Raw genomic sequence first — 13531 nt, forward strand, 5'->3', positions numbered from 1 at the left:
GAATTTCTACTAAAATATAAATCTGGACGTTTCACTGTCACAAATAACTGAAAAACGATAGTAATACGTCTAGCGATCGAATTGCGCTGCGAAGAGATGATTCAGTAATATTTCTGAACATTTTATTTTCTGTGGCATTCACAGAATTATGATACAGGTTTGTTACTTTGCAGTTTAGTATTGTATTTTTGTGGATTTTATAGCTATTAATACAGTTTATACCATAAAACTATTAAAAATGAGAAGGAACGAAGGTACTCATTGTTTAGTATCTTAGTATCAAATCAGTTACATGAAGTTGTGCGAACAAAATTTTTTTTTAAATGCCTCTAGCAATAACTTAAGTACCAAAAAGGTATAAATAACTTATTTAATACCGGTATTTGAAAACGTTCAGGAAAACAATTCTGTAACAACTAGAGTAATGAGAAAAGAATGCACGTGTATCTATTCTTTCTTTCTTTGTATCTAAAATACACCAAATATTGCAATAAAATTAGAACTATATTTAGCCTCAATTAATATCTTACTCAGCACTATACAACCACATATTAATTGTTAGGTTTATAAATATATATTGTTTGATGAGTTTTGTTACTAAATCTATAATGGATATTTAATCATTAAAATTAAAACCAATTTGTCATATGAGTGTTGAGAAGTTTGCCATTAAAATTGAGACACAATTCATTATAGAGACTATTTATCAACACACAATTTGATTACCGTGGAGAGATGCCAATGTAGATGATGGATCGCTTACCTTATAGAAGGCTGTAGGAACGAACACCTGACGTCCCATGTCACATACGCTCATGGCGTCTTCTGAGAACGCGGTCTGAAACAAGCATTATTAATAGTATATTTACAATATGAACAATATATATATATATATATATAACGAAAAAATCCGTTCAACCTTCGTAGATGAGTACTATTTTATTTGAAATAAAATATTAAATAAATATGGTTATAAAATAGTCATAAAAAAAAAAAATAGAAATAAAACAGTCATGATCGTTGAGTACGATTGTTTACTTACATTAAAATTGAAAACGCTAGCGTTAATATTTTTTCAGTTTATTTAATAAGCCTTGAAAAAGTGTTGAATAAAGTGATATTTACGAAAGATTTAACTTACCATATGACGAGCACTAAGTTATATTTCTTAATTTTAAAGTAACTACTAACTTAGTTAAGTTAATTAAGTTTAGTAAACACCTTTTGCGTTAAAGATCTGTAATAAATTTGACATGCATCTGATTTCCTACCCTTTATTAGTGAAGTACATTAAGAAATAGGAATGTGTGTGGTGCGATAAGCTTGTTTATTCCTGTAAACTTTTAACTACTGTGGTACTGATTCAAATTTAAGATCGTAATTAATATCTTGTATTTCTCACAGTTCCAATTAATTATGGCATCCGGAATTTAAAAATTCTACAATGTCACTCTAGGTACGTATTGATTGATATCTAATACCACTCATATTAATATTCCACAATGGAAAAAATTCAATGGGAAGCGTCAATTGAATTGTCATTTGATTGCTATATAGAATGTACATTCGAATTCTATCATTTCGTTTGGAATACACTACACCAATCTTGGGATTGAAATTTTACCAGTCATTAACTTCAATACATAATAAACCGAGTACACAGATTACGGATTTTATAAAAAAATCGAATTTTGCGTAATAAATTGAAATACAATTTTCATTAAAAACAGATTGGCAAAAATACTTGCTTATTACTGCAAAGTGTTATAAACGATAAGAGGAATATGTTTCCGGGTCATATTCTCCCCAAGTGGCAGAGTTTATACTCGGCCGTCCATACATTATTCATTCCGTGTGGTGTTGACCGCATACAATTGGAATGGGTAAGCGCGCTCAGCATCGCCGTTCCGCACAGCTGTTGACTTACATACATTATTTAAAATGTATATTATTGTATTTTGTTTCAAATGTCATAGAAATAGTTTCAATATTCAAACTAGATTTTTTAAAAATTATTGTGCAAGTTAATAAAAAACGTTTAGTACTATAAAGATTATTCGGTGAGATTTATTTGAGTTATTTGAAGTAGCATTAAAGTTATATTATATAATAAATTGTAAGTGAAAAAGCACGACAAGATCCTCTTTGAACAAGACAGGAGCTACGAAATGATAATCGCATTACTGCTCCTCTTCATTAGTATTATTGCTCCTTGTATCAAAGCGTACTACATTACAGCGTACTGCAATGTATCAGAGCCGTATACCACATTATAGCAGCTTCATACGGATTTGGTTCATACAAGTGTTTACTCTAGTATCTTACATAGCACATTTAATAAACTTCACTTTCCGAGAGTACAATTCCTTGCTTGCACCAATGCAAAGCACTTTCATTAGATCTCACTTTAGAATATTATTGTATCACGGTACAAGGGCATTCATTTAACTGAAACTCATAAGCGTATAATCTGTATAACAGTAGAATAAGTAATTTCCAATTTATCCAAACTGAGCTTGATAGCGGAATAGTATAAACATATGCCAGGGAATCAACCGAATGTTTTAGAAAGATGGCCATTTGCATTTATGCATTTTTAGACTATTCCACAGTATAGGCCAAGTGTCATGTATTTTTAAATTATAAACAATTTGATATAACTCATGTACTTACGTGGTTTATATCTCTAAAGGGGTCAATGTGAATATTGTTCAGTTTCACAGAAAATAGCTATACTTTAGTGGTTATGCACAACACAGTAATATGGAATAGTCATATAATTCTCATATCATTTACAAAAACATTTCAAATGACAAGTTTTATACTATCATCCATGCCATTGAGATTGTAGTTGTATTAGTACACTTTGAGACGTACTTAATACACGATAACTGCCATCAATCAATCACTCAATAAATTACAATCGGAATTGGTATTTACATAACGTACAGCACATCATAAACTTTAAACCAAGCATTAACATTTAAGCCAAACATACTACCTACCTATTCAAGAGAAGATGAAGTACAGTCTCAGTTTGATGCAAATTCGGAAAATATGTAGAATTCTGTCTTTATGACCTCTCTTTATGACATCTTTCAGAATGCTCTATAGGTTTGTATACCTTTTTAATTTTTGTTTTATATTTTTACATAGTTAACAGCTTCAAACTAAACTTGGTATAGAAATAATATTTACACATAGTTGGACACATCGTACCAGTCAATAACCAAGTCAATAATAAGTATTAAAATTCGGTAGTCATTCGCACTAGCCCATAATTTGTATCGCTACTATTTTGCAATGTATACCAAGGATAACACTTTAGTTTGGAAACTATTAACAATTTTATACTACTTTTATACTTACGCTTTTCTTAACGTTTCATGATTGAGGTCGTTCAATGTTTGAAAAGAGAGTGATGATGTTAGCTGTAACTAAGTAAGTGTAATAAATACTAACACACTGACTGCTGCGCCGCACTAGGCTGTACACACTGCCGCGAAGTTTGCCGGGCGGTACTCTCACTATGTCACGATAGTTCACCCTCCATGTCATGGAAGCGATCTCTGCCTCTAGCTTGTAGTGCCTGCAACATGGGAAGTGTTACTTAGAAACAAGAATTTAGTGAGAAACGTTGTTCTGCCTAGTTTTGAATATCAGGAAATTGTCATTGTTATTCATACCTTGAAACTCTACCATCAGATACAAACAATTAAAACCTTTATATACAATAAAATATATCTATATTGCCAGAAACAATTTTAACATTGCATAGCATGCGTCACATAATAATAATTTATGTTCATTAAAACAATAAAATCTCTTATGCTAACGAATTAATATTTAAAATATCATAAATAATATCGATTTTAGTACAATAAAAGTTGCCAAGTAGTAAAATTCAAATTCAAATTCAAAAAGAAATTTATTTCACTTTTTTACATAATACATACAAATACAGTAAAGTACTAATACAAAAAGAAAATTAAGCACAGCATAATTATTCTAAACAATTAAGTACAATATCCTAAAAAAAACTAAAATAATTAATAATAAAATAACATAATTTTGTAGTGAAATAAATTAGGTATATCCCAAAGGCAAGGCCCGTGTGGGATATCCATCACTTGAAAAAAACACTTAAAAACAACACAGAAGACAACAGCTGCATTTGCGCTGACTAAAAAAAAAAAATCAAAATACATCTTTTTTACGTAAAAAAATTTAAAGGACATTTATAATAATAAAAAAAAAACTAATATATAATAAAAAATAACTTTGGATGTCAACCCCCCTGTACTATCGCGCATGGAAGCTAGTGAGATGGTACATGAATTCACCAACTGTACAAAATGAATGAGACACTAAAAATTGTCGCGATGCACTTTTAAACCGATTTAGATAATTTATTGATATATGTTCACTAGACTCACTCCATTATTTTAAAATGTTACAGATTATTTATATTTTAATTCTACATGAACGTTATTCATAGCAAAATATTCACGAACATACTTGTCAGCATATGTTTACTTGAAATAGTATCAGTAGATTATATGTGGTAGGAAACCGTTACAAATAGCTCGATCATCCCTTTAGCGTAGCAGTGGTGCGTCTCGGTTATTGAAGAGTCCTTTACTGGCAGTTTAAATGAAAAATGACGACCATTTATATCTGGCGATGAGTATATCAGGGGAGGACGTTTTCATCTTGTGGGAGGGTATTTGTGTGTTTCATATCCTGCTACATTTGATCGATATCTGAGTTGAAGGTATAACATATAAGTTTCACTCAATTTTATACATAGTATATCATGCATAACAATATAACTATACTGAGTTATACATTTTATAATGTAAATGATGGATTAATGCTTCAAAGTGTAATTTAACAAATGAAAAATAGATTGAGATTATCATTTTAAATGTGAATACGTTTCAAAGAAATGAAAGACTTTTATAATAGTTAAAACATCCATTAACATAAGTAGAGGTCCACGATTTATTTTTTTGATCGAAATGTTAGAATTTTCTTTGTTATAATTTTATGACTCCTTAAATATTTTAACTTATTGTGTCACATTATCGTGCATTCGAATACAAAATATGTGTACTTTCGACCTCAATTTTTAAGGATAATAATAAACAGCAGCCATTTTTATTCGATCAGCTGATAATTGTTTTTAAAAGTGAATAGCTTTAAAGTCAAAAGTAGAGTTTTCTATTTAATTAAACTCAATTTCTTTCTCCTAACAGACGTTCAAGATCATTATGAAATCCATTATAACCTTACGTGATATTAATATAACTTTCAAAATAGACATAAACAATTAAAGCTATGCACATATATTTAAAAACTTTTAACTCACAATTCAATAAACAAGATGACTAAAAGCAGTTCTTCTGTTTTAGGATATAGAAACATGCCATTATTGGAGGTGAAAATATTGTAATTCGCAATCAATATATTGTATGCCATAAATCTAGAATCGATTCACACATTATACATTCAAATACTGCTCCAGTGTGTGACTGGTAGCGTATTCAGGGGATTACCGTCTGAATGGATGAACGTATTACATTAACCTTTCTCTGCCGTATAAACTCACTCAATTTGATCCCTTAGCGGGCTCGACTTTAGTGATTCCCGATCGTTGGCGCATTTCATCTCTTTCATTCTCCGTTAAAAATTACAAAATGAATATTTTACCGCTTCAATATTCAATATATTAAGAACGGCTGATGGTTGTACGAAGTGAACATCTTCTAGGATCAAGTTAGTGCTGATTGTTTAGGTAATACTTATTCCATAATCAGGTAGGTATATTATTACTAGGCAAAGAAAAGCCTAGTGATTATAATGATTAATATAATGGTTTTAGTTAATTAGATAAAATAAAATAGTAGTTCAACGTTTAAAACTTACAGTAGAAGTCGATACATTGTAACATGAATATTTCCCTTTTGTACGAATATTTTATTTTGAACTTGTTATTAGCCCTCAGAACTAATGAGTTAAACAGTATTAACATTTTAATACGCGAGTTTCGCTTAACCCTCGTATAAAAATTTGCTGTTATATGCAGCCTTCAATAAAGATTTTTTGTATCCATGGGAATACCCTGCCTGTACAGTAGCAGATTAAACAATGTAGACGATTATATAGTATTATGTACTTGTTAACATTAGGCAACACAACATGGTTTGTAAGGATTAAAAAACCAAGCTTTGAGCTTCTCAGATTACGGTCATGACAATGCAACCAGATTAATTAACGGAGGAGTGCAATTTATTTGCGGCTAATACTTCACAAAAGAAGCGGTTTCTTTATTGGATTCAATCCACTCTTTACAATATTGAAAGAGGTGACAGTTAATTCATTAGCTTTAATGAACAAGAGTTTTACCGCGAATGCTGTGATTAGTAATATTCTGGTTAAACAGTAGGTAGAATATTGTTAAGCATATTTTACGGCAATTTCACGCTTTTTATGTATTTCAACAAACAATCTTTGAGAGTGTATAAAGCCATAACAGTGAGTAACTATTGCAATTAGGCATATCAGAGGCGAAGATGATTATCGCTGCCAGACACAGGAGACCTGACCTTTGACCGGCATGATGTCACTGTTCCTGACAGGTCAACTCCCTCTCATCTCAAAAGCTATGACTTTCACAGTAAAAACTGACAAAAACTAGAATAAAGAAATAAGAAAGTAAAATAATCACATAAAAAGTGTTACATAATAATGTTGAAAAATGCAAACATGTAGTGAGTGACCTCTACAAAGATTCATGTTACTTAATGAAATTTTAGTAATATAGAATTGTTACAATATTAATTATTTAGTATTTTATACTATTGCTACATTTAAGTGTGATAGAGTGCCCTCAGTTCAGTTAAGGCATCTTTTATGTTATATTTAATTTAAAAACTCACATAAATACAAAAGTAAAGGCGGAAGGAAATCGTGTTAGTAAGTGCGGTTAGGATGTACCGCTCTTGCCACTACCGGGAAAAATAATACAGTCGTAAACTGTGTAATTCACAGCAGTAAGGATGTGCCAATGTGTGATCCCATTAAACCTTTGCAGACCGGTTACTTTTACGGTCCTCTACCAAGAAACATAGTCAGGTTTACGGTGCTTTTAACAGCTACCTTATGAAGTATGTTTTATTTAACAACACCCTGTTGGATACAACGAGCCATTTTAAGCTTTTTGCACAATAAAATATACTATTAGATACGAAACCACACAGATTAATATGTTGAATTATTTTAACTTTTCCATCTAATTTTAGGCATACTATTGAAATATCTGTTATGTTAAAATGCAAAATAGATAGACCTAATTTAAACTTTGCAGAAGTTATTTTGAGAAAAACATAGTAATTCTTTAAACCTTAAGAGACTCACTCATTAAAATAAAGACTCTCCGTACTATCTTACTTTTGACCATATATAACTAAGCCCATATCTTGAAAAAAAAAAATTCTTATGTGTAACACATCTTATATATTTTTTTAACTTATGAAGACATGTTATGGGACTAGACTCTATTATTTAAATTTAAGTACTTCGATCCAATTTAACAATTATACAATACAAGGGAAGAATAAACATATTTATTACTTTAGGCGTGAACAATAATTTATTTAAACCGTAAGTACCATTTATAGTTGAAGACACAAGGGGAAGAAGGCGGAGTGTCACAAAAACTATACTTTTAGAATAAACGCGTAATAGTACATACACACTCTATGCAACAGAACGTAATACATATGTTAAAATGTAAAAAAATTAAATAAAAGGAAATAGACTAATTAAAGTAATGAAGGCTCGAAAATTACAGCTTTTTTCACTAACAATACGATAACTTGTAGTAATGGTTATCTTGGACCGCCCATGTACTTAAATTGGGAACGTTCGTTAAATTGGAATTTATTACTTTAGAACTAGGAGGATGTCACTGAAAGATAGAAACATCAGCTCTTCATCAATATCTAACCACCTGGGGGGAGGGAGTTTAAGTTTTAATACTATCATTACATGAAACTCACGATCGTCTCTCTGAATACTTACTACAGATGTAATTTTTAGCTTGCATACTTATAAAAGTTGTGATTTTTTTAACATTTGGCATTTACAGTTCAAACTCATCTGTCAATTTTCATTGTATTAACTTATTTAAAATAGTAGTGGTGAGAAAAAGATGCCTAAATGATGTGTTTGCATGATCAATATTTTGTAACATATAGTGTGGTCACTTTCTGATATGATAATTAAATTTCAACAGTAGCCTAAATATATTTTTAGAATGTGCTTAATGTATAATACTGTTCATTATGTTAATACTGCTCTTCAGTACCAGCACTGTTAATGTTCCAGCTTAGCGTGTAAAAGGTTTAACTGCAATTTCATTTAATAAAATAAAAATAAACATAATACCTGTGAATGCTTCATTTTGTCTGGTGTTTATTATGTCAACTGTAGTTAAAATTAGTTTTAGCTCAAATAGTATTCTACAATTCTAAAACTGTATCAAACTAATATAGTTGTATAACTTTAAAATATAGACGTGTTTGGACCTAAAACAGAACATTACCAAGGAGTTTTCAAGAGACACGGCCTCTTTAATCTGTTTCTGAGATTGAGGCTGAGAAATATTGCTCTGCGAAATACAAGCTAAGTGCTCTCCACCGCTCAACATTCTGTTCGGGCTTGGTTTATTTCATCAGTCTCTCGAGTCTTCTGCAGCTTAAAATAACTTACTTATTTTCCAATAGTGTGGTGTAAACTGTTTGTATAGGCAAACGTTTCCCTCGTGTATCTCTCCAAAAACTCAGGACATGGTATTCAGAATAAAGATAGTACCACAGATTTCTATACACTCTTATTCCGTTAAAAATAAAAAATGATCAAAATATGTTTTGGACAGTTTACTGAACATAAAGATTTTTTAACTGTATTATTTTTCCCATATTCCAAAGTCGTGTGCTATGGCGCAGTGTGACTCTCTAGTAGTAATAATTTATGATTTCACTTATAACTTTATTATTCCTATTAAACTCATTAATTCATGAATTTTAATTTTTATGAACTGAAATAAAATCCTATACTTAGTTTGACTGATGAATGTTGCATCTAAATAATCCAGTACGCTTTTTAGTCCGACATCGTATGACTCATCGGTACAGTAAGTAAAAGCTGATTCAGGTCTTGTTATGTTTAGATGATATATTTTTTACTGTTTCTTGAAAATTGGAGAATACATAATTGGTTAGTTTATGCTCTTGCTGGTTGAAAAGAACTCATCGGTACATGATAAATAGAATGTTCTCTATTTTTACGGTTAAACAAATATACGAGTAGTTAACCTTTGATAGTCCAACGTTTGCAATCAGCTCTTCTTCCAGTTTTTTTAAACGTCGGACTATGAAGAGTCCATTGTATTAATTACACGTTTCCACCCAATCCTAAAAACAAACCAAAGAACCTTGCATGAATCGTGTTACTTTGAAGCTATAATAGGATACTTCATTTAACTTTGACGATGGAAAATTTGAAAGTATAATAAGACTTTAAACATTTCCTAACGTTATGTGCTATAAAAAGTACAGCACTATGTTTCGAGGGTTGAAATCTACCTTGTTCTTCTGTTGTGCTCCTCTTAATTTTATAACCGCGGAAGAGGGTAGATTTAAATTCTAGAAACTTAGTGTTATACCATTTTGTAACATATTACGATGGGTAAGTAATAGGTTAATTGTAATTCAAACTTTTCCATATAAATATATGGTTAGCAATATTTTTTCATAATACAAATTTTATAAATATCAAGAAAATTGGAAGAATTCAATTTGATATTTGATATTTATCATTGTTTATTGTTAATTTTGGTACTATCACCTTTCATGAGAAATAGATATCTCCAATATTTAAAGTTTACATTTAACAAATTTCCTATAAGTATAAAACACCCCTTCTTGTAATAAGTGCACATAAGTCTATATGTAAGTCTTACATTGAAATTATCGGCTACACAATCAAAGATAAAAAATATGAATAAAGAAAGACAAATAGGAAATGAAATTAGAATATAGGATGCCTGTGACACAAACATAATGTGGACATGTGACAGTACAAAATCTGATTTTAGTTAAAATGTATGATAATATGCTATTATAATTGTATGTCCCAAGAACTAGAAATAAGGGCTTATGTATATCAAAAAGTTATTGGCTTCTAAATATTAGGAGGTATATAGTTTCGCAAAATTAATTTGTATTAATTAAACCATCGAAAATTGTCTAAGAACATATAGAACGGGGTAACGTTTAAAATTGTGACACACGAGTGTGGTTAGTTTTTGTTGTTGTTAAGTATTACCTTGTTATAAGAATATAATCAATTCTGCTTGACAAATACATGTACGAAACTGAATGGAACGAATGCTTAATGAACGCATGATGAATGGAACAGAACGGAAACTGCTACCTAACATGCTTTGACGGTAGGAAGTAGAATAAATTGTAACACATTTACCGAATAAAACTCAAAAGAAAGAAGAGCCTAATAGAAAAAGACATATAAAACATCTCAATTATATCAAGTTAACTCCGTAAGCCAAGTATAATAAACAAAATAAAAAACCTGTATTCAAATCAGTTTCTAGCTTTGGAACAAAAAACAATACTAAGACCGCGGTAAATTAAAATGACCATAAATATACACTTCCTTGATCGTGGCAACAAGTAAAACTAGAAATTGGCGACGGAAATATAATTAACTCAAATCATAAATACTCATACAGGTGCAAAATATACGAAGTAGCTTGCGAAGCCGCGGGTACTGATGGTAAGTAATAAGAATTGATTGACCAATACATTTTAATCGATTGTTGATTGTAACAATGTGAAATTGTTTACAATGCACTTGAAAATTTGTCAGTAATTGACTTTGGAATTTCGTTAATTTAACACGATTTAATATTTTTAGAAGGTTAATCCAATATAGATCTTTCAAATACAGTATGATTCCGGTATTCTAAATATCCTATAAATGAATATGTCATTTTAGACAAAGATTCCATTATAGAAGGTTTTGTATCAAAGAAATGTTTGATTATTACTACTAAAAGATCTCTAAATCTAGATAAAATAATTAAATATTTTACAATATTTTTATTCGTTTTATAGTTTCTTGTATTTTGTAACTCTATATTCTATATCATAATAATTATAGGTACTGTTTATACAACATAGGCTAACCCTAAACATTTTACACAATTTTATTTATTTTGGTGGAAAAAAATTTTAATCACTAATCAAACAGTTAAGTCCACTTGTTTGATAAAAATACTTAACGTGGCCGTTTACAATAAGTGATCATGTAACTAAATCATCGGCAAACTAAATCATAAGCCAGAATAGTGTTTTAGACAAATTAGGAAATACAATACATTTATAATACGTTCTCTTATTATACGCAGTGTTAAAGAGGATTATTCATTAATGAGGTCGAAGTCGTACAGAACAACTTAATTACTCCGTATTACGAGATCGGTAAGTATTATTTGCTTAATAGACGTCATTATACATTTTGGGAGTTCAAGATAAAAAAATTAAAATCTTAATCATTGGTAGCATGAAAAATATTATTAGTGAAGTATGTATGATGAAAATTGTATTTAGTCCAGAGTTGTGATTCTGTACCTCGAGGAGATCAGCCAAGGACAAGGTATGCACAATGGGACAGTGCTAACAAAATGCTAATGTAGACCAATGTTGTGTGGGAAATCACTCGAGTCTCATGGCCTTCCATTATCATGCCGGGTGGCGGAGCTTTACGGCCGCAGCTGGGACTTGTAATTGAATAGGCGGGTTAATACAGGCTTAGGAAAGTTAGAGATTAAGACGAAAAAAAAAAAGAAATTGTCAATAATTAAATAATTGTATGAATGCAGTTTAGTGGTATTGTTTAATAAGGGTACAAACAATGTGACATATTACTTTTACAATAGGCTGAGAGGAGGCTGCGGTCGACTGTTGACTGACGTGTCGTTAATGTAAAACCTCAGCAGCCTATAAAACTTGAGTCAAAGCGTCTGCTAAAAGCATCGTAAATCGGAGTTGTGTGTCTTGGCGTGGGGTTGGCACTAACTGTCTCGAACCGATCTCGTGCTGTCTAAACCAATTGCAGCATAATCGACAATAAATGTGATATATGAGTATAGTGGAAGTATAAAGCTAAATGAAACACATCGGAAGTTTTATAAATTTATTGAAAAGTTATGTTCAATTTAAGCATGTGTCATTATGGTAACCAAATAACTGTTGGAAATAATAGTTTTTTTTTATATTGACCGAATTAATTGCGTTATATTAGCTTAAAATCGAAAAATAAACGTGAGTTCCAAGCATTTCTAAAATTTAACAGATAAATATTTCGTGTGTTATAAATATTTTCATGAAATAATGAAATTTTCTGTGAAATTTGTGCTTTGGAAACACAATAAAATATAAAGCTGCTGGAATTATCTACTAGTAATTATTTTTAAATGATATTCAATATCAACTGCTATCAAAGTGACGTGGATGCTACACTCGCGCTGCTCGTCCATAGGGAATATGTTATAGCCTTAAATAGGAGTTAATTTTTTAATCATGCCTGTAGTCTGAACCTAACTAGAAGGCCCTTCACCATCACAGAAAGAGGATGACTCATAACTAGAACGCCCAATACCATCATAGTGGGAGGAGTATTGATAACAAGTAAATAAACGAAATGAATATACAGGTTTTCATGAAACACAGTATATTTTTAAAACAGACACTGTCAAAAGTTAATTACTCTAATTCGCAAGGATGTTTTTGTTAGTTAGCATATGGAATTCGAACCGAGATGACATTTGGATACATAAGCTTGTTGGGAAATTATTACATTAACTTTTCATAGGTATTAAAAGTGGATTTTAAGATCTATATAGACCAGGGGATGAAAAGAAAACTTAAAAATAACGTATATATCATAATGTTCGATGAATAATGTAAATAAGAGAACAAGCCATTGCAAGTTATTGCTTTATTAAATACAAAAAAGACATTTTTTAACTTCTAATAATACATCAACTCAGTAAGTGGTATGTGAAATGAAATAAATTTTAAGTATGAATGTGTCGGGATTGAGAGAACATCAAAAACGGACTTTCGGAAAAAAAGAAAATGAAAATAATTTTAAGGGATTACTATTTATTTTTACAAAAAGATAAATTTGGAAAATACTTTGCAAAATACATGTTCGTGTAGTGAAAGCAAAGACAAGGACGTATCGTGCATAACACTGCATAAACTCGGTCTCACAGCCGGGTAACCTTTAGCCGTTTCTATGGCAACGGCCAAACACTGCTACTAAGTATGGCTGACTGAGAACCCGCCTATAGTATCCTGTTTTACAAAGCAAGACAATTATTGTTTTATGGTAACTGCTGTACTAGCATTGCTAATTTCCTAACAATTATTATTGTAAC

General features: G+C 30.7%; 1 protein-coding gene across 3 annotated transcripts in view; it reads right to left on the reverse strand.

The window, feature by feature from the left end:
- Positions 1-13531, reverse strand: part of LOC124372502 (atrial natriuretic peptide receptor 1) — an 884633-nt gene that overhangs the window by 141197 nt on the left and 729905 nt on the right. For all 3 annotated transcript variants that reach the window (XM_046830913.1, XM_046830916.1, XM_046830906.1), the window contains 2 exons: positions 3463-3589; positions 764-838 (listed from right to left, as the gene is read on the reverse strand). In XM_046830913.1, the coding sequence (XP_046686869.1) occupies positions 764-838; positions 3463-3589 (202 nt within the window). The remainder of the gene's footprint in view (positions 1-763; positions 839-3462; positions 3590-13531) is intronic.

The sequence above is a fragment of the Homalodisca vitripennis genome, chromosome 1 (assembly GCF_021130785.1).
Source record: "Homalodisca vitripennis isolate AUS2020 chromosome 1, UT_GWSS_2.1, whole genome shotgun sequence".
NCBI lineage: Eukaryota > Metazoa > Arthropoda > Insecta > Hemiptera > Cicadellidae > Homalodisca > Homalodisca vitripennis.